Source organism: Pelodiscus sinensis, chromosome 4 (genome assembly GCF_049634645.1).
Source record: "Pelodiscus sinensis isolate JC-2024 chromosome 4, ASM4963464v1, whole genome shotgun sequence".
NCBI lineage: Eukaryota > Metazoa > Chordata > Testudines > Trionychidae > Pelodiscus > Pelodiscus sinensis.
This window is the reverse complement of record NC_134714.1, coordinates 51,267,008-51,289,499: the sequence shown is the minus strand read 5'-3', so window position 1 is coordinate 51,289,499 and position 22,492 is coordinate 51,267,008. Positions and strand designations below refer to the sequence as shown.

Below are 22,492 nucleotides of genomic sequence, written 5' to 3'. Positions count from 1 at the left end.
TAAAAATGCAGTATGAGTTTTACTCTTTGGAATTATGTTCTTATATGGGGTGTTGTTATTGCTAACTAAAAATGTGTTTATATCCCAACAATTATTACCAGGTTTTCAAAAACAATGCAGTTAATTTAATTTAAACAGCATAACAAGAGGTAATTTTACTAAAATTTGGAACTTTGTTTCCTAATTTAGTAAACTGCAGAATAAAATGTCACCTTTAAAATATGCGACACAAAATAATGTAGCCAACAGTGACATACAGGTACACCATTTAATATTTATTATATGCATTTTATATACATTATTTTTCAACTGTTGTACTTTTGCTAAGTGGTACAATCTTAAAAATTTGCTGATTCATAGTTTGTAAAACAGAAACCTTACAAAACTCATCAAAACCCGCAAACTGATCAGAAAAGTTTTGTGGAAGACTAGAAAAAATACTTTATTGTCTTAATCATGCATTACACAAACAAAATCTTTAGTTACACCATAAACTGAAGCACATCTGAAAAAATTAAAAGCAGGGAATAACTAGTTCAAACACAGCAGATTTATGAATCTTGATTCAACTACTTTTGTATTCTATTTGAAACGCAAATAAACAGTTTTCACTCCAAAAGTCCTGAAACAAGATTATTTTTCTGGAATCAACTTCACTCCAGACACTTAACCAGAAAAAAAAATTCTTGGTTTGTAACTTTAAAAACCATGAATATCCCATTTTTAGTCTATTTTAGACTGTTCAAAGAGTGCCATAATAGATATACAGGGCCCTTTAACACACTACATAAAAGGATATAAAGACCAACAAAAAGTGAAATAAATAACAATAGGCCATTAGCAAGATGGGTAATTCTTGATAAATAAACTTGTAAATACAGTAAGATGTACAAAATATCACATAGTGATAGGATGCCAAGATTAATTTTTTAAGAGTTCACTGGGAGGGTATTAACAACCCCTCTGTGTTTCATTTAAACATACGTCTTTACAGTCCTTTATTTATGAAGACAGTTATGCGATGATGATGATGATGATGATAATGACGATGAATTAGCATCCTTAATTAAAGGACTTAGCGGAGCTGTATTAGGCAAAAGAAGGGAAGAGTGTGGTTACACGGCAGCGGGTCAGTGAGATCTCTGTGTTTTAGGGTTCTTTAATGCAGAAAAAACATCATCAATACAATCTTGAGCACTGTTGTGACAGGCTAAATATATAAAAAGACTTATAAAAACTAGAATTTTATCCAAACATTTTGTGCAACTAATGCTAAAATATTTTAAGTTAAATTTCCTTTTCTTTAAAGCAAAATAAAAGTTTAAAAGGGGATCTGTGGCATTCAACTGATAAACAGAAGATCACTAAGAGATGAAAAGAAAGCTACTCTTGGAGCTCACTTCCCCTCCACAAGAGCACCACATTCCTAACCCTAAGGCAGCACACAGAGTCCAAAATAAAAGTCTTTTGTAAGATCAGACTCCACGTTTGCTTAAAGACACCTAAAGAACAGACATATGCTCAGTTCATGTTCAGTCCAGGCTACAAATACTGGTTTTCTTTTCTCAAAAAAATACAGTAATTACAGTTAAATTAATAAGCCTGACATTATTCAAGATGCGGTGACTTTTCACCAACTTATACCTGCCCCACATACAGCCTTTGCCCAGGCAGATCAAATGTAGTGTCTTATTAGTAGCCGTTTCATTGATGGCAGTGAAGCATTCCCTCTTTTTTTTTGTCCAAGCAGACCTGCTGTTATCGTGCAGGTTTGTTTTGTTGCGTCACACAAATACTTTGGCAAGGGCATCAGCTCCTGCACTGGCAATATATGCTTTCGATGGATGAAAAGCTACATCATAAATTGACTCATCCAACTTTTTCCTATGGGCCGTTATTTCTTGCACACAAGTCTTGCTGTCTAAATTCCATAATCTAATAGAACAGTCGTGGCCTATGTTAAAAAGAAAGATAAAAAAAAAAGTTAGGTTCTCATAGTCTTTAAAATTCATTTAATCAAAACTGGTAGACAATACAGAAAGTTAAAACTTACTTCCAGACATCAAATAAATTCCATTGGGATCTACTGCTAGACTTGTGACAGCATCCAAGTGAGCAACCATAGAATGGATCATTTTACCTAAAAGCAAAATAAAAAGAGAGTTATCTGTTTCCATAACTGGTATTCTTCAACATGTGTTACTCATATCATTCAATACGTGCGTGTGTGCTCACTGTACGCACTGGTGCCAGAGGATTTTCCCTTAGCAGTAACCCATAGGGGAGCCAGTTCATGTGTACCCTAGATGGTGAATGCACTTGCCATGCAATATAGGGCGCCTCTGGCCCCCCTCCACATTCAGTTCCTTCTTACTGGACAACTCCAACAGTGGGGAAGAAGTGCAGGAAGGTGAATGGACATGCGCAACAAACATCTCGAAGAACACCAGTTACCAAAACAGGTAACTGTCTTTTCTTCGAGTTATTGCTCATGTCCATTCAAAGTAGATGGCTGCAAGCAGTATGCCCGGAGGTGGGAGGAGTTCACTGACATACTGACTGCAACACAGCTCTTCTGAAAGCAGCATCCTCTCAAGCTAGTTGCAGCAGGGCATAGTGCGTGGCAAAGGTATGCACCGAAGACCAAGCTGCAGCCTTACAAATGTCCAAGACAGGAACATTGGTGAGGCAGGCTATGGAGAAGGCTTGTGCTCTGGTTGAATAAGCCCTGGCTAGCAGGCAGAGCTGAGCACCCACCAGCTGATTGGCTAACCACTTGCATTTGAATAGGCCTATTAGAAATTAGCTGAGTGGATGCCAGGAGCCCCCTCATCTGATCAGCACAGGTGACAAAGAGCTCTACAGATCTGCAGATAGCCTTATTCTGTCAACATAGTATGTGAGGGCCCTGCAAACATCCAGGAGCCTTGGATTACCTCTTCCTAAACCCCTCATATTTGCTTTGCCCTGATTTCTGGCGAGATTGGGAAGGCTGAGCAGATGGGGTTTGAGGCCTGAATTTCTTACACCAGTCCTGGGATATACAGGCTGGGCGTGCAGAAGTTGATGGAGGAATCCTTTAATCCATGGAGCTCAGTGTCCATCTGCTCTGCGAACAGGACCCATCAGAGGAGAGATGCTGGAGAAGAAAAGGGAGAGGAAAAGCCACGACACCCTCCACACAGATATAGCCAATGCCATGGAGCAAGCTGCTGTATCACAGGCAGCCTGGAGCTCTGTTCAAGCAGCTGTTGCCATTTCCTCCCCCAAGGCCTGAAACTCCTTCAAGTCCTCTGAGAGGGAGGACTTAAACTTGGTGATAGTTTGCCAAGTATTTATATCATAGCAGGCTATGAGAGCCTGGTAATTTGCCACTTGAAGCTGTAAGCTGGAAGATGAATAAACTTGCTCTCAAATAAATCCAGTCTCTTCCAGTCCTTACTCTTCAGGGTCACCCTTTCCTCTCCCGGTGGTTCACACCTTCCACCAACAGGGAGTTGGGGCCTGGGTGGAAGTAAAGGTATTCATGCCCCTTTACTGGGATGAAGTACTTCCTTTCTGCCCTTTTAGAGATAGGGGGAATGGAGGAAGGTGACTGCCACCTCATGAAGAAGTAAGGCCACTCTGAACAGAGCTGACTGTTCCAATACCTCAAAGAGGGTTTCTACTGGCTCCTCAAGTTCCTCCACTTGGCGGTTCAAGTTGGTTGCCACCTGCTTGAGGAAGTTCTGGTGGGACTATGGATCTTCAGAAGCACCACTGCTGGGGGCCCTATGATGGTCTAATCTGGAGCTGCAAACAGCATTTGGACATTGGAGAATACCAATCCCAAGTGTATTGTCCATACCAGGAAAGATGCATGCCTCTGAAAATCTGTGCTGAAGTCCTGGGGAGTCCTGGCCTGCTCTCCTCGGTGGCTCTGGGCCCCACCAGGGACCAGGCAGGAGTGCGGGCTTTGCATTTCTTACCGTGCAGAGCAAAATGCAGGACAATGTAGCACTTTAAAGACTAACAAGATGGTTTATTAGATGATGAGCTTTCGTGGGCCAGACCCACTTCCTCAGATCAAATAGTGGAAGAAAGTAGTCACAACCATATATACCAAAGGATACAATTAAAAAAAATGAACAAATATGAAAAGGACAAATCACATTGCAGAACAGAAGGGGGATGCGGGGGGGTGGGAAGGGGGAGGAAGGAAGGTAAGTGTCTGTGAATTGCTGATATTAAAGGTAGGGAGAGTGGGATGTTTGTGAGTTAATGGTATTACAGGTGATAATTGGGGAAACTGTCTTGGTAATGGGTGAGAAAGTTCAAAGACTTGTTAAGTCCTTGTTGGCAAGTGTCGAATTTTAACATGAATGACAGTTCAGAGGATTCCCTTTCAAGTGCAGATGTAAAAGGTCTTTGTAGCAGAATGCAGGTGGCTAAGTCATTTAGAGAGTGTCCTTTCTGGTTAAAGTGGCAAGAAACTGTTTTCTCTTTGTGATCTTGTCTGATATCTGTTTTGTGGGCATTAATCCTTTGGCGAATGACTTAGCCACCTGCATTCTGCTACAAAGACCTTTTACATCTGCACTTGAAAGGGAATCCTCTGAACTGTCATTCATGTTAAAATTCGACACTTGCCAACAAGGACTTAACAAGTCTTTGAACTTTCTCACCCATCACAAAGGCAGTTTCCCCAATTATCACCTGTAATACCATTAACTCACAAACATCCCACTCTCCCTACCTTTAATATCAGCAATTCACAGACACTTACCTTCCTTCCTCCCCCTTCCCACCCCCCCGCATCCCCCTTCTGTTCTGCAATGTGATTTGTCCTTTTCATATTTGTTCATTTTTTTTAATTGTATCCTTTGGTATATATGGTTGTGACTACTTTCTTCCACTATTTGATCTGAGGAAGTGGGTCTGGCCCACGAAAGCTCATCATCTAATAAACCATCTTGTTAGTCTTTAAAGTGCTACATTGTCCTGCATTTTGCTTCAACTACCCCAGACTAACACGGCTACATTTCTATCACTATTTTACCATGCAGAGGTGAGGCTGTTAACATTCCACCAGAGATGGACTGATGCCTCTGTGGAGACTGGGGCAGTGACATACTTGGCTTCCCCTTGTGGCCCAAGACGTCCTGGGCAGCCTGCAAGGCCTCTGGCATTGACAGCATTCAGAACTTTTCAACACCACTCCAAGACTGGGCAGGAAGTGAGCGGGGGACCCTCGCTCTGAAGTGGCCTGAAACACCTGTGAACCACAGCAAGACAATCAACCAGCATTAATGTTCTGGGCTTGTCCTTCCTTAGGCCCAGGAGACTTGCCCTTGCCTAGGCTTGCATGGAGCTGGTGAGCAGTGCTGTGGTGCCGGTGGCACCCATGCTTAGTGCCAAGTCTGAAAGTTCACACATCGGAGCTAAGGTGGACTCCATTAGAAGAGCCTTAAGATGAATGTCCCTCTCCTCCTCAGTGGGAGGCTTGAATGACTTGCAAATGCAGCACTTATCACTTCTGTGAGTCTCTCTTAAGCACCACAAACATTTGCAGCGGGGGACACTCACTGGCTTGAGCCAATTACAACTGCGACTTGAAACTCAGGGAACGGGGCATGTCACAGCCTGAAGCTAGGTTCCTACCAGGGATGCTATAGTCGACTAAACAATTAACCAATAAGCCTGGGCTTACAGGTTAATCCTATCCACTACACACACTATACCACCATGCTGCCTCTGTATCAGAGGCTGCAAGGTGTGGGTGGGGAGGGGAGGAAGAGAGCGGGGAAAGAGAGCGGGACCTGGCACCCATGAGGAGTTCGCTTTAAGCAGGGCCCCCACAAGAACCGGATCTGTCTGTCCCACCATCCCTGCACTACTGCCTCTGATAGAGAGGCAGCAGCAGCGCAGAGGCTGGAGTCAATAAGCAGGGAGAGCCGGCTATCAAGTCAGCTCCCCGCGTATATCGGCTCCAGTGGACCTGTCTCCCCTGGTGCGCTGCCTCCTACAGAGGCAGCAAGCGGGGGTAGGTAGGAATCGGTGCTGGGGGAGTCGTCTTAAAAGCTGATTCCAGTGCCAGCTCTGCAGTGCAGCCTCCCTTCTCCACTCACTGCTGCCTCTATCAGTGGCAGCAGTACAGGGGGTGGGGGAGGCTGCCACAAAGCAGCCTCTGTCCACAGCAGGGTCCAAGCTCCCCGTGGACAGAGGCTGCTCTGAATCCCATGGAGCAGCTTCTATCTGTGCCAAGCCTAGGCTCGCTGCAGGCAGAGGCTGCTCCACATCCCAAAGAGAGGGAGCAGAGGCAGTAGCGCGGGGTGGCAAGGAGCTTCCCAGGAGTGAGGTCAGGAATGCACTGGCTGCTGGTTCCACCTCTGGGGGCTACTGAATAGTAATCACAAAAATTTCATGCAATTACACAACTATTCAATTACACAGTCCGAGATATCTAACATTCCTAATTCCTACAGGATCTACACTAATGACTAAGAACCGTGAACTAACAATAGACATAGAGGGAAAATGAAGACTAACTAGGGAAATGTGCAATAGCTAACACTGAGACGAGCAGGTTCCAAGCATTGTCACTGGCAGCAAGAAGGAATTGAGAGTGGAGAGGGCTGGAGGCTCCCTGTATACCATGGCATGTGCGCACCACTCCAGGGAGCGCCTGAGGTGGCTCCCTTATGGGTACTGCTAAGGGAAAATTTTCTGGCATCAGTTCATGTGGTGAATACACACAGACTGAATGAACACGAGCAATCACTTGAAGTAGTATCAATTTCCAAGAAGTGTCTTAATATTTTTTGACAGAATTATTCGAAGGAATCCATTTAATGTGAGATACCAAAGAATAATGTAAATTGAAAGAAAGAATGTTAGAATCATACCAGAATTAACATCCATGTGTATAACTTTAAATTCCAGACTAAGTAAACATGGTGACAACTACACTGTTACACATAAATGGACACAACGTCTGCAAAACATCACAGATCTGTAGCAGGGCAGTATGAGGAACATCGAGGAATTTTAATTTTGATACATCAGCATGATCTTTCAGAACCACAGCTTGTATACATGCATACCTGCTAGAATTAAGTAACTTTCATTGTGTGACTAACTGCTGTAAAACAAATACACAAGATATGATTAGAGATGGCTCCAGTTTTTCCACAAAGAACATTCTAGTAAAAACACAAGGAAAACACAGAGTGGTCATTATTGTAGATTTCTAGCTTCCAATTCAAGGTAGGCTCTTGGCAGGGACTCAGGCTGGCAATTTGGAAGCATAAAGGGCTGCTTTTCTTTTGGCAATGTTTTTATCTGGATTATACACATGTATGGGAAGCGGGAAGAAGAGGAAGGCCATGCGCCACCCTCCTGTTTTAAAATGATGGCAAAGATATCAAAAGATATCAAAAGACACACATTTCAAATGTATGTATTTAAATACAAATAGTTCCTTACATAAAGATTAAGTTTTCTAAATATGTGGTAGCCAATGTGGAAGAGCAGAGAAATGCTCTAAAGAAAAGAAAAATAGTGCCCTAATAAACTCAACCTCATTAGAGGTCAGAGGGAACCATTGTGATCATCTAATCTAACATCCTGCACATCACGGGCCACGGAACTTCTTGGAACAGACCCCTAATCTCACGCTGAGCTACTGGAGTACTCAAATCTTAAGAGATATCAAGTTACAGGGTATCCACCATCTATTCTAGTTCAAAGAAAGGGCATATGCCTGAAGCTGCAGAGAAAGGTGAAATCCCCCCCACCCGCCGAGCCCTGGGGTCCAAACTTCCAGAGTCCAAATATTGCATGTTGAGGATACACTGATTCTCAATCTTTTTATTGCAGTATGGGAACATTATATGACATACCCTAGCATAGTTGCTGCAGCTACATTTTTCTATCCATTCTCTCATCTTATCTCCTGTTCTAGAGCTTCCAACTTGCAAAGTAGACAAGTTTAAAATGGGCCTCTCGTAGCCCCAATAAATTGGGGCCACAAAAAATTATTTCTTGTTTCAACAGGTCTGTAGTAGTGATGTGAGCAGGTAACCAGTCAACTGATTAACCAGGATTTTACATCCCTAGTCTGTAGTAGGGATGTGAATAGTTAACAAGTTATGGTTAATTAGTGTGCTGGAGTAGCACCCCGGCTGGTCGCAGACAGGGAGCTGTTCCACACTCGCAGGGCCTGCTGTGTATGGGGGGGGTGTGCTTCAGCCTGGCTCCGCCTGCCCATCCCCATTTAATTGGTTAATTAATTAACTGGTTAATGTTTAACCAGTTAATTAATTAAATGGGATTTACATCCCTAATGTGTAGGTAATGACGTGGTTCGATAGTTAACAGGAGAGAAACAGATGACATGTTTAATTTTAGGGTAATGACAAGGAATGGGAAAGAATAAGGGAAGGGTAATGGTCAGGCACTTGATAAAGTACTACTTAATGATGGAGCAGATCTATTATCCATGGCAATCAAAACCCATCACGAATAAAAGGAAAGTATTCTCTCTCAACCTCAGAAGTAGCTATCTAGGGTAATTCTGGGCTCTTCACTGCATTTCTGCAATAACTGGTAAGAGTGTGGGTAAAATCTAGGCTGATATATATTGATCTATAAAAGGAGAAGTTACAGTATTGAAATTTGGATTTGTGATAATATTTAAACATGGGAAAATTTTGACCAAGAAAGACTGTCTTTCAGAAGCCGCCACCAAGATTGAGTGAAAGGGAGTAAAGCCATAACTGGAAAGCTAGTACAGAAAGGGAATTGATCAAAGAAAAACAGTCTTCCCCTTGATGATTTGGTACTGGCACTCATTGGTTAAAGTGATGAGTCCCTTGTAAATAACTGAAAGAGCCTACAATGTTCCTTCACATAGATTCAGAATTTTGTAAGATTTACCAATGGAAACGTTGGGTCATGTTGAAATTTATCTGTGAGGAGAGCTGCCTTCCATACTTACCCAGATTTATTTTAAACAATACTCAGTTTAATACACTATGTTTTTAATATCCTTACCCGTTTTATTGTCAAAAAACTTGATGTGTCTATCTTCATGAGCTGTAATTGTTACAGGAAGTGTAGGATGACTTACTACCCTGTTAATATGATTATTTGATTGCAAGCCTGAAAAGACAGAAAGTTATAGGTAAAATATTTGATGGCTAAATAGTAAATAAAAATCAGAAAGAAATAATATTGCTGAAGAGAACACCACTTTTAAAAATAGCCAGTGAATTACTAGCTATTGGATGGAACTTGAAGAATGAGGAACATGGAGAAATTTTAAAATAAAATACATAGTGACAGAAATACTTGTGATGTGCTCTGGCTTTACTGGGCAGGAACTAATCCACACGCACTCTAATCAGCGTATGATAAAGATAAAAATTATGACATTGGGCTACAGCCGGTTCCCAACTTACGGCCACCTCAACTTACGACCATCTGCACTTACGACCAAAGCAGTCGCAAATGCAGGCCCCGAGTTATGAATGCGACCTGCGCTTAGGAACAGCGCTGTCGCAATGTAACTCAATGGGTTCCAAGTTACGACCATTCTGAGATACAGCCAAGCGTTTGGTCCGTAACGTGTTTGTAACTCAGGGATTGGCTGTATATGTATCCAAGATACTTTAGAGAGAGTAAATGGATTTAGCTTTGCATTTCATAGTACACTTGAACCTCCTTAATCTGGGTATCTGTGATCTGGGAAAACCTGTGGTTTGGATTCCCCCCATCCACCCCCCCATGGCTGGAGTGCCAGAGCCAGCATCACCTATCCACTGCATTGGGGGAGGAGCCCTGAGACTTACGGGTCGGATCCAGGGAAGCCACAGGCTAGATGCATGGCAGGGAGAGGAAGGGCAGCACAGTTGGGGGGGGGGGGGGGGCGTTTTCCCCTGCATTTCCTATTGGCTGCAAATTGTAGCCAATGAGAACAACAGGAGATGCAAAGCCAGGTAAGCGCCCCACCCTATCCCTCTCATGCCCAGACCCTGCACCCCGTCCCTTCATGCATCCTCCCTCCCCACTGCTCTTCTGAACCCTCCCTTTGACCTCCCAGACCCTGCACCTCCACTCCCATCACTTTCCAGCACCCTCCCTCCCTCCCTCCCAGACCATTCACCTCCACATTCAATAACAATTTAAATACAAAAGCGACGAGGAGTCCTGTGGCACCTTATAGACTAACTGAAGTGTAGGAGCATAAGCTTTCGTGGGCAAAGACCCACTTCGTCAGATGCAACTAACACGGCAGATTCAGACTAACACGGCTACCCCTCTGAATTTAAATACAGTTCTCAACCTATTGGTCCAGTGGATAGAGACTTAGCAATTAAGATACACTGATTCTGTAAAGTACATTCAGAATTCTACATTTCTTTCTTTTGTGTTAGAAAAAAAAATTACCTACCCTTTGTAATTGTTGTTCTTTGAGATTTGTTGCTAATGAGCATTCCAATGGCTGTGTGCTCGCAACACATGCACAGCTGTTAGAGAAATATTCCCTCAGCAGGATCTGTTGGGTTGGCTATGGAGACTCCCAGTATGGCACCTTTATGGCACAGTATGTAGGACACTGCTGACCCCACGCCCTCTTAATTCCTTCTTCCCCAGCTATTCAGACAGATGGGAAGTAGGTGGGATTTGGAATGGACATGAACAACACATCTTGAAGAACAGCTACAAAAGGTAGATAACCGTTTTTCTTTGAGTGATTGTTCATGTGCATTCCACTAGGTGAGTAGAAGCAGAGGTCTGAGGGTTGAAGGGCTTTCTTGAAGATATGGATCCCCCCCCCCAGAGACTTACAGGTGTCCCTACAGTCTTTCAGACTGTGCAGGCAGGCAGTCCTACACAGTCTATTGGTAGGTCTTGGATGGTAGTCTGAATCTCTGGAGGGATGACAGAGACCTGCAACCATGAGACCCTTCTCATGGTGACAGCAGTAGCTATTCTTGGGTCACCGAGTCACAGTCCAAGGCTGCCTACAGGAAGGTTCTGGCAACCAGTTTGCCCTCCTCTACAAAAATGCAAACTCTTGGTGGGAGTCAGCTGGGAGGAGCTCCTGGAACTTAGCCAGGGCATCCTAGGAATTAAATAGCAAATTAGCACCTCTTGCTGGTTGACCACCCACAATTATAGATCCCTGGTGGAATAAACCTTATGCCCAAAGATGTCTAGCTTTTTAGCACCCTTTGACTTGGGTGCAGGTCCCGGCTGCCCCTTGTGATTCACTGCTTCCATTATTGGGTTCGTGAAGAGGCATGAAGTACGGCGTGTCTGTACGGCATGAAGTACCTCAACGGCTTTGGCCATCAGTGGTATGGACTCCAGGGTTACCATAAAATCTTCATGTTCTGCACTGTCTTAAACAGAAGCAAAGCCACTCTCAAGGGGCCATTCAGGGTGAAGATGTCAGGTTCCATGTCACTCATCGTAGGAGGCCCTGGTAGCCCTTGTTATCCATGGCAGGGAGCATGGTGGCAGAAGTGCTACTCACTGAGACCTCGTGGCCTTCTTGTCGAGGGGGATGGGGGAGAGATTCAAGTGCTACCTGCTTGTATGGCTGGTGCTGTACACTGTGCTGGGGGGTGGCAAGGAAGGTCTCAAGTGCTGCACTTGGTGATAGGAGAGGGGAGTCTTGGTGCCATGCTTGTCATCATGTGAATACGTGTTAACACATGCTCCCCCCCAGGGAATGGCATCAATCCGAGTCAGCAGACAGTGGGGCATGGGACATGAATGCCATTGAAGTTGCCTTAGAGGGAAGCCACTGGGCTTGGCGGTTGATCCATGGGATTCAAAGAGGTCAATCGACTGATACTTGCTACTACGTCGGCCAGGGAGGCATTAGTGCCAGTGCTTCCTGAGAACTACGGTTTAGGGAGCAGAGCCAGGAAAATGGTTGATACCGGCTTCTCCTAGACTCGGAGGATTCCTCGCCCAATGAATATTCAGAGCCCAACCATGGCGGCACTGAGGTCAACACTAGCAGGAAGCAAAATCAGGGCAACAACGAGCAGCATCGCATCATTGTGGGCTTGCCTGGGTGCTAGCCTTCCTGCATCATATATGGTGCTGAGGAGGCCTCTTACGATGATGCTGACAGAGATGGCAGTGCTGGGGACCTCACCGGAGGCTGAAGTAGTGCTAGGTCAGTACCGAAAGCACCAGTGACAGACCTGCCACATTGGGGACTGCGCCGGCATAGTGATAAAATCCCTAGCAGCCTCAGAAGTGCCAGGCATGGAAGGAAGGACCAACTCCTTAGGCAATTCCAACCTATCAGGGGAGTACCGGACTCAAAGAGCACCTTGGCGAGGCCATAGTTAAAGGTGCTGGGGCCTATTGCACTTCCTTTTGGTGTCCTGACTTACGGTATACCCTACTAAGGTCATTTTGAGGACAGTTGGCTAGGGACAGGCCTCTCTCACTCTTCTTCTTGTGCAGCACTGGGGAATGGGAACAGAGCCGCATGCTTAAACCTACCAGTGGCCAGAAGCAGTGCTGAGGGTCCCTAAAGACATCTTTAGGCGGCACCAAGGGGTCCTATGCTGCTCAAGCCGGTGACAACTCTGGCATAGGTTGAGTTAGGAATGCTGTCCCAATAAGCAGAAGTTTCAGGTGATGCTCTTTTTTTAGTCTGAGGCCTTCAAGTGCTTGCAAACAGGGCATTTATCAGTTTAATGGCTCTCTCTAAGACACTTACGGCTTAAAAAGTACAGCTCACTCTTGGGTATGGGCTTCCTGCAGCTCTCACAGGATTTGAACTAGGGATATAAGTGACTAGTTGACTTGACCAGTCGCTTCCCCCCGACCCTTGCTGTCTCTCTTTGACAAGAGGCAGCAAAGGAAGTGGGGAGGGAGGGAGGAGAGTAGGAGCTGGTGCTGGGGAGAGCTGGCTTAAAAGCTGGTTGCCCCCAGGACAGTGTCCGTAGGGGAAAGGGCAGAGGGACAGCAGGGAACTGGCGGCGCTTCTGCCTTTGAAATGTAGCAAGAGCAAATCTCTTGCTACGTTTCAAAAAGCAGAAGTGCTGTGGGAGCATGGGGCAAGCAGAGGACAAAAGCAGACTGCTTGAGTACAGTACCCCGCTGGCCCAGTGCTCCCTACGCACGCTTTACTTTTGAAATGTACAAGAGCCCTGGGAAGGCCCTGCTTGAGTCCCCTGCTGGTCCCATGCTCCCCATGGTGCTTCCGCCTTTGAAATGTAGCAAGAGCCGGCAGGGCTCCTACTACATTTCAAATGCGGAGGTGCCCTTATTGACTAATCAAATAGTCGATGCAAAGTGCATCGACTATTCAATTAGTTGATGAATCTAAATTTAACATCCTTAATTTGAACCCTGTAACACTGCAGCATTCCCCAATCAGGGAAACCCCACAAGCTAACTCACTAACTACAAAACTGAGAAACTGTAAACTGAACTAACAAGAGATACTAAGAATGCTCTTGTGAAGCAAGACCACAAAGAAGCTCCAACGGCCGTCAATAGCGGTAAGAAGGAATTGAGAGGGCAGGTGTCAGATATGCCATGCCATGAAGGTGCCAAGCCAATCCTTTCAACAGCTGACCCAATGGGTACAATCTGATGATCTTGCACATGACATGCGCACACACACCTATTGGAACACACATGAGAAATCGCTTGAAGAAGAAACATTATTTCCCACATAGAACATTCATCCATATGTTATGTAATTAAAAATCTGTTCCTTCATATTTTATTCAGGGAACTGATTCTTGAAAGACTAGCTGCATTATTAGTTTTAGATGTTTTTGTTCTATTTCTTTCAGCATCTCTCTAACCCTTTACAAATAACCACCCATACTTATCCCTCAGATCATTCCAGCTTCTCTCATCTCTTTCTATGATTTGCTATCTCCACATGACAAAGTATAAGAAAAATACCCACCAGAACTGAAATGTGAAACTGTGCAATATAGAAAAGAAAAGGAGCAATGCTCTTCTGGCTCATCACACACTGAAGCTTTTGAAAAAGCCCATATTTAAATTGCACAGATGAGACAAAACTAATTCATATTAACTTACCAGAGTCTATCTGTGTTGAAAGCATTACCAGTGTTTGGGATGTTTCTAAATCATAAATGACTGTGCTGCCAGAGCTAAAAGATGCGACCATATGAGCAGGATCACAACCTATAAAGTCAACTGATGTGGGTATTCCATGCTCTAAAAAGAAAAAAAAGACAAGAAAAAGATCAGATAGAGAACTAAAACCTTTACGATCTTTATAGGTTTAAAAGGTTTAAATGATCTTCCCCATTTTTCATCCAGAGTAATTACCACAGAGAGAAATGATTACCTACCTCTCATAACTTGCTTTTTGAGTTGTGTTGCTTATGTCCATTCCGATAAGGTATGTATGCGCTACATGCACAATCGTCAGTAAGTTTTCTCCTAGCAGTACCTTCAGGTTGGCTGTGGAACTCCCTGGCATGGCACTGCTATTTATATGCTGCTGCTGACCTGCTGCCTGCTAAGGTCTTTATTGCCAGATTACTCGGCAGGGAGGCAGGCAGGATTCAGAATGTATATGAGCAATACATCCTGAAGAACAACAGTTGGGAGAGGTAGATAATTGTTTTTTAATTTAAGCGCTTGCTTATGTCCCTCCCAATAGGTGATTCCCAAGTAGTTGCCTTTGCTGACTTAAGACCGCTTTGCCAAAAACCACAACATCCTTGGTGTGCTGTGTGATGGTGCAGTGCATCACAGAGGTATGAACAAAGAACCCTTTGCTTCCCTGCAGATGTCTTAGAATGGAACACGTGCAAGGAAGGCTGCAGATGACACTTGCACCCCTGTGGAATGGGCTGTGGCCATAGTATGTTTGTACACACAATGTGATCCATGAAATGTGCTGTGAAGATATGGGGAGCCCCTTCATTCTCTTGGCAATGGCAAGTGAGGAGTAATACAATGCCGACCACTGTGGTGCAGAACTCATCAGTGCTGGAGATCAGTACCAAAGCAACACTGATTGGTGCTGCATGGCCTTAGGCTTTCCTTGGTGCTGGAGTAAGAGAGGAGCAGGTGCCAGCGCCGGAAAGGTTACAGGAGCCAGAGCCACTGTTGTCAGTGCCGCTGTTAGTGCTGAGGCTGTGACCTGTACCACTGACATACGTAAAAACTGGTGTGAAGGAGACTGTGCTGTCATTTCAATGAGACTGTGAGCAGCTTGAATGTATCAGGCAAGGAGAGAATGTATCAGGCTGGGATATGTAAAATAAATATGGGTCTGGGATGGTAGTAAGGATTTCAGCCAAAGCAGACATTGCCGTTGGACATGCTCCTTCCCTTCATTTTGCAGCCTAGAAAAATAGATAAGCATGCAGCTGCTCTACTTTGTTGTCTCTTTTGCTTAGCCTGATTGGCACTGTATAAAATATCTTCAGGGTTAAAATCCTTGTAATCTCTGTAACCTTTTAGTTTGTAGCATAGGAATGTGTTGATTTAATTAGAAATGTTGTAAATGGTAATTAAGGGAGGGTATAACTGTATTATTTGCTTATTAATATTCATTTTATGGGAGTTAACATTACTAAATAAGGTTTTAGGAAAAGTAGTGACAGACGTATGAATTAATATACTAAAATAGACAAAAGGTTCTTACTACTACCAATTCGGGGCCACTCAAACATTGTGTTAATGTCTGAAGTAAACGTGCAAAGGCAATAAAGTGGTTCTGTTTACCCCATCCACCCCTGGGTTGCCTGTTTCTTCTCGAACAGATACCATCTTCCAAGGCCTCCTTGAAGGACAAGTCCATCAGCACCAGATTAGACAAGTTCCTTTGTGGACCCTGAGTCAATGGCGCTGGGATGCATGGTGACAGCTGTAAGTGTCCCACTGTAGGACACGTCCTTCCAGAACCTTTGAACGAGGGCCTGACTGGGGACCAACCTAGGTCCACCTTTTTTTTTTTTTTTGTGTGGCACCAAAGAATGGCATCAATGCCTTCTGCTCATACCCTGCTCACAAGGTAGGGAGTGGTGATGGTGCCCTTGAGGAGGGGCCCCACACCGAGGCAGGTGCATTGCTACATGTTGTCAGTGATAGTCATTAGGCTGAAGCCTAATGTTGCCTCCATGAGAAGGAGCTTGAGACGATAATCTCTCTCCTTTTCGGTCCTGGGATTGACGTGCCTATAAATGGGACCACTTGTCAGTTTGTCCCTCTCCCAGACACTGGAGGCAAGACTGGGGTGGATTGTCCTCAGGCATAGGCTTCCCACAGCTTGTACAGGATTTAAACCTTTGTCCCTGTCCAGGGAATGAAATGAGGGTGGGGGAGAAACAGCCAAGTCTGAAAGAGTAAGTAACATTAACTATACTAATTAGAACGAACTATAAGAACATGAACTGGCTATCGAGGTAAAAGTCTCTCAGCTACGCTTCCAAAGCAAGAGTGAGCAGCTCCAATGCCAGTCACTGGTGATAAGAAGGAACTGAGCAGGCGGTAGGTCAGCACTGGCACATATACACCGCCATAATGGCACCATGGGTACTGCTCAGGGAAAACTTTCCAACTATTGTGTACATGGCACATTCACATAAGTAATCACTCAAAGAACTACTTTTAGGGTTTTTACAAAATGCAGAAAAAAGAAACAATAAAGCTACCTTACTTATTAGCAATAAATGAGATTTTTAAAAGTAAGATTGCCAAAACCAGCTAATGATTGTATAGAACTCATTTCACTAAGGGTGCCAGCATCTGAAGAGGAAGAATGGGTGGCTGCAGAAAAGAGTGAAGGCTTCAATTTAGAGGGTCACCCAGATGCATTTCCTGGGAGCTTCAGGAGTTTTCCTTTCATCCTAGAAGTACTGCAAGTTTATACTTGGTTTCAGCAAACTGAGGAAACATCCTCCCACCACACAAATTTTTAAAGAGAAATACCTTTACATGTAAATATCACGCTCACCCTTTTTTCCATTGTATGTGCAAATGCAGGGCAATTTTTCTGGTGGATTCCATAATCTAATAGTGCCATCTGCTGAGCAAGACAGTAAATGATTCTTTATACCACTATAAGCAAGACCCCAGACTGCATCTGTGTGAGCAATTAATGTGCCAGCTAGAACGTTTGGCTCTGAAAAAGAAAAAAAATCCAAGTTAAAGCTTTTTACTCACAACAACAAATACAAAAACAAACCATGTTTTTGCTTAGGTACAATGTAATTCCTACAGTAAACTCAAAAACCTATTACGTATTTTCCAGTTTCAGTATGTAACATAATATACAGATATTATAAACAGTGACCAATAAAAAATCCCTCTTCCAAAAAAATGAAAAGATTATAGAAGTCTGAACTAAATTCAAATTGAATCCAAGGCAGACACTTATAATTCAATACACTGTGTGTGTGTGTTAATTTAGTTGTTTTAGAGTGAGTAGATGAGGTTGGAAACAAAATTCCAATCTCTTTATTTTCTATTAAACTTGCTTCTACAGGTTGAACCTCTCTAGTTCAGCACTCTCTGTTCTGGCAACATCCATGGCCTGGCATGATTTTAGTTAGCCAGATGTTCACTTTTCATGGGTGTGACCAAGTTTCCCACAGTCCCATAACAAATGTCCTGTCTCTCAGTATTCTGTGTTGTTATTTAGCTCTAATGTACCCCTAAATATTTTCTATAAACCCAGTAAGCAGTGGAAGTGTTGGTAATGCTGCTAGACGATACTGATCTTCCGTGGCTCAAGTCCCAAAGGTGCCGGAGTACAGAGGTTCAACCTATGCAATGAATATTTTAGAAAAATCGATCTGAATGTTTTCACACACATCTTTTACTGAAAACATTAATATTGATAATTGTTTTCAAAACATCTTTAATTATGACATAATTCACCTGGAATGTCAATATACAGAAAATTACTATTGAAAGCCAGGCAGTTAATAAGTTAGGTAGCAATTACTCATTGACCTGGATTGCAGGCATTTTCATTTTTAATTTATAACAGAATATAAATCAATTTCATGGCTGATGGCACCTCAGCTGTTTGCAATGGCAAATGATAAAATGGAATTAAATAGCTGTAAGTAAGGCAAATTTTCTTTTAAATTAAGATGACAGAAGGGGCTGGCCAGGCAATCTGATGCTCCTCTCCTCTTCTATGTATATCCAGCTGTACAGAGCAGAGAAGCTGGATCAGGCTTCGTGGTTGGGGGAGAGGGACAAGATTAGTGCTCTAACAGCTGCTTTTACCAGGCTCACCCTTTTCACAAACTTGACATCTCAAACATTCTGGGATAGAAGGGTATGTATACCCACTGCCAGTCTCCTCACCAAAAACATTTTTTTTAAAGAATGCCTTCTTGTTCTCCATCTCTTGAGACACTTACTTCCTCTCTCACATAACCAGCATTTTAGGGATGCTTGATCCTGCCCCAGTTGCTTAGCTTGGGTGCTGCACGCTGCCTATTCCCAGCTAATGATATGAAAGAGCTCTTGGAGGCTTCCTTTGAGAAGAAGTTAGTTGTTTTGAGATGAGTGGCTCCAGGAAAATGTCCTTTTTTCCTCTTCTCCTCCTTCTCCAATATACTTTTAAAAACTTCATTATCTCAAGCTTTGGGAATTACTGATCCTATGGTGTTTGTTTACTCATTTAATGAGGGAGCAGGAGAGGACAGGGAGGTAATAGACAACAGGAGAGGCAAGGATACCACAGTCTTTTAATGAAAAACATAGTTCAGAAAGAAGCTAGAAAGATGTAACAGAGCCTCTGATAAACTTTAAGAAAAATTCACTTGGGGTTCCCAAAACAATGCTTCTATTCTAACTATGGAGCTATCCATAGATGGACCCAGGTTTTTTTTTTTCTGAGTCCCACACCAGTTTAGGCTTGAGGAGTCATCATTAAGGAGTATCAGATTTTAATGTCAGATGTTCAATAGATAATAATCACACACAATATCAATAATGGCATGTCAGCATGAGCCTGAAGAGAGGATTCTGGGTGATTAGATACCAGTAAATCTGATGGTACCATAAGTGAGGGAACCGAAGAAATTGGTAGCAGTCCTGTAGCTGTATAATCTGTTTGTAGTGATGTATGAGGTACTGACGAGAAAGGCAGAATTCTTGACCTTAAGGTAGTGCCGTGCTCAGTACTGAATTCTTGCATAGTAAAGGAGCCCACACAGAGGACAATACTGAAGCCCTCAAATGATCTTAAAACTCACTCTTTAACTGTACTGAGCTCTTACAGATATGCTCCAGGGCTACAGAGGGCACTTGAAGTCCCTTCCAAAGCTGCAGCTTGAGGTGATCTTGACTGCTTTCTTTGAAGAATTCAGAAAATGACAGTTGTGTCCCTTTTCAGTTGAAGATCTTTTAAGTGCAGCAGAACACTGAAGAAAGACTGATCTGACAGACCAGGCTCTGTGTCAGGTCTCATGGATGTATCCAGGAGATATATCCTAAGCTTAATTTCCTTGTTCTTCTGAGACAGTTTGCTGAAAGAACAGCAGTTGCACATTTACTAGGAATTTGTCCCATACCTAACACAGTAAAGACATTTCTTATGCGTGTCTCTGGCTGGCACTGAAACATTATAGGAGGCACAAATTTATCAGGAAGCTTTGTTGGCTCTCAAACCTACCATGGGATACCAGAACCTAACTTAATGTTAAAACTATCTTAAAATACTGACATTAAATACTAAGAAAGAACCTAAAGATAACTTAAAAAACCAAACACTATTTACAACACATTGAACTACCCAAACGTAAAATAGGGATATGGGACTGTTAAAATACTCCATCTCCAATGTGATCAGCAGAGGGAAAAGTGGCAGTTGGTCTGAACTGCACCTTTATGTCCTCCAGATGAGGCAGGAGATTCCACAAGCAGACAGATGGGGACTCCTAATAAAAAAAATTCTCATATTTGAAGCACAATACCCCTAAATTGAAGCCATATAGACAACTACTTGATGCAGAACTACTTATCCAAATTGTGCCATTTTCAGTTGCTTTGTATTTATTAAGTGCTTAGTCTACTCTGCCATATTTGCACATAAATACTGTCCTAGAAGTGTTCAAAATTAAATGTGAAACTTGTCACTATCACAGCCAACAGGAAAGACAGATTTTTTTTTTTTTTTTTGCAGACCTTTGGAAACTGATTCTTTTTGTATTTTTTTTTTTGTATTTTTAAGAATTATGGTCATTGAATGCGTTAGGAAACAAATTTGTGACTGGAAAATTCTCAGTATTGGGATCACTGTACACAAATGAATGCTTGTTTTTTTTAATAGGTTCTGTATTAGTCCAATATGCAGAAGGATTTTATTTTAGACTAGTACACTTCAAAAAAATAAATAAATACAGAGGAAGAACTCCTTTTACCTCTCCTAATAGTCCAGACTGTTCTACACAGAATATGTACCAACACAAAATGGGGGCTATTTACAAAACCATAAAAAGTTGCTGGAAGGCATGCTAGTTAACAGTTGCCAGAAACTACACTGAAAATAGTACCACTACCTTGAACTAATACATTGTCTATATTTTAAAATAAGACTCTTTAAAAGCTTGCTCATTAAAATGGTTTTAATTTCTAAACTGAACATGCACTAGGGATGTTACATTGAGGTTAATTGACTAGTTGAGCAATCAATGGAATTTCCATCGACTACTTGATAGGCACTTCCATTCCTTCTTTGAAATGTACAAGAGCCCCATACGGAACTCTGCCTGCAGCCCGGGGCCAGAGGGAAGTCCCATTGACTCCAGGCCGCACATGGCGTGCCTGCTTTGAAATGTACAAAAGTCCCCAGGGGGCACTCTTGTGCATTTCAAAGCTGTGGAGCCTGGGGTCAGCAGCATGCTGACCCCAGGTTCCGCACAACACTCCCCAAAACCCGGGGTCAGCTGGGGACTCCCAGCTGATCCTGGGCTCTGCATGACAGTACAGTCCCCAGCTGATCCCGGGCTCCTTGGCAGCTGCCCCTCTGAAATGCCAGAGGCGGCGTTTTAAAGGGGCAGCCACTGCACAGCTGAGCTGTAGATCAGCTATGCAGCAGCTGTCCCTTTGGAATGCTAGCTTGGAGTTTCAAAGCAGCAGCATTTGAAGTACCCCTTCTTCCCCGCCTTTTGCTGCCTCTATCTGATAAAGGCAGCAAAAGGCGCAGGGGAGGGAGGGAGGGGGAAAGAATCAACTAGTCAACTCACTATCCGATAAGCATTTGCTTATCGGATAGTCGACTGACTAGTCTTTAACATCCCTAACATGCACAGTGTAGATTTTACACAGATCTTGTGTAAGATGACAGAATGCACAGATGTAGCTTTTAACACTACCATCACAGAAGAAACAAAACCAAAAAGTATTAAATGCATATTTCCTTCTAATTGGAAGGAAGAAAGATGGGTAAAAATATCTTCATGTACCCTTGATAATTCTAATGACAGGTTTAGCAGAACTTAGAAAATATCCAAAAAAAGTTCTGTTCTCCTATGCCACTTTCTATTAAAGTTTCTCGAATCACAAGAAATGAGTAAGTATTACTTTGATTTTACAGGCGGAAAACAAAAGGCACACAAATTAAGCACTTGCCCCACACCAGAAAACCTCATCATTAGCTCTACAACAAAAATGAACTACAGTATCTGTAGTGGAAGAAACGATGATATTGTTCTTTACATTCTCTCATATCAGAAAATGAGAATACACTGTCATACTTATACATTTGATGTACAACATGCACATAATCCCACCTTAAGAACACACACAACACAAATGATACATCTATACTGTAAGCATGTAGTATGAGTGCAGCTCAAGTAGACCCACCTGAACTAGCTTTTATCTATATAAGGGTATGTCTATCCTACAGCACTAATTCGAACTAACTTAATTTGAATTAGTTAATTCGAAATAAGATAATTCGAATTAGTGCATCTAGACCTAAAAACTAATTCGAATTAGCATGTCCACATTGAGTGGACCTGAACCAAAGTTAAAGCTGGTCGGAACCAGTGCCAGCAGGGCATCAGGTTAGGACTTGGAGTGTGGAGCTGCTGCCTCAGGCTAGCCGAGAGCTGTGCTTAAGGGACCCGATTCCCACCCCGGACAGACAGTTCTCAGGATTCCCTGCTTGCTTGTCTAACTCGATAAAGGACAGCAAAGCAGTCCTGTCTTGGAGTGCCGAGTGCCCCATCAGCCAGGCTGCACTTGCCTCAGGCTGCCATCCGGTGGGGGGCACAATCGGGGGGCTGTCAGGATCCAGGAGGCCCTGCAGGAGAGCTTCCACCCCGAGGAGCCCACAGAGCCACCTCAGTCCTCCCCATCGGGGGCTCGTGCCCCATTCCTCCCTCACCTCCTTCTACTTACCCCTCCCTAGCCCCCCTTCCTGATGTAAAAAATAAAGGACACGTGTTCAAAAATAGAAACTCTCTTTATTTAACAAAACTGGGGAGGTTTTACCTCTGGGGAGACTGGG

The 22,492-nt window shown here is 43.3% G+C and overlaps 1 protein-coding gene across 4 annotated transcripts in view; it reads right to left on the bottom strand.

The window, feature by feature from the left end:
• Positions 1 to 254: 254 nt before the first annotated feature.
• STRN3 (striatin 3) overlaps positions 255 to 22,492 on the bottom strand; it is a 125,634-nt gene continuing 103,396 nt past the window's right edge. For all 4 annotated transcript variants that reach the window (XM_006116372.4, XM_075926978.1, XM_075926979.1 and 1 more), the window contains 5 exons: positions 16,970 to 17,137; positions 14,074 to 14,214; positions 9,034 to 9,141; positions 2,054 to 2,140; positions 255 to 1,954 (listed from right to left, as the gene is read on the bottom strand). In XM_006116372.4, coding sequence (XP_006116434.4) covers positions 1,785 to 1,954; positions 2,054 to 2,140; positions 9,034 to 9,141; positions 14,074 to 14,214; positions 16,970 to 17,137 — 674 coding nt within the window. In that variant the 3' untranslated portion in view covers positions 255 to 1,784. The remainder of the gene's footprint in view (positions 1,955 to 2,053; positions 2,141 to 9,033; positions 9,142 to 14,073; positions 14,215 to 16,969; positions 17,138 to 22,492) is intronic.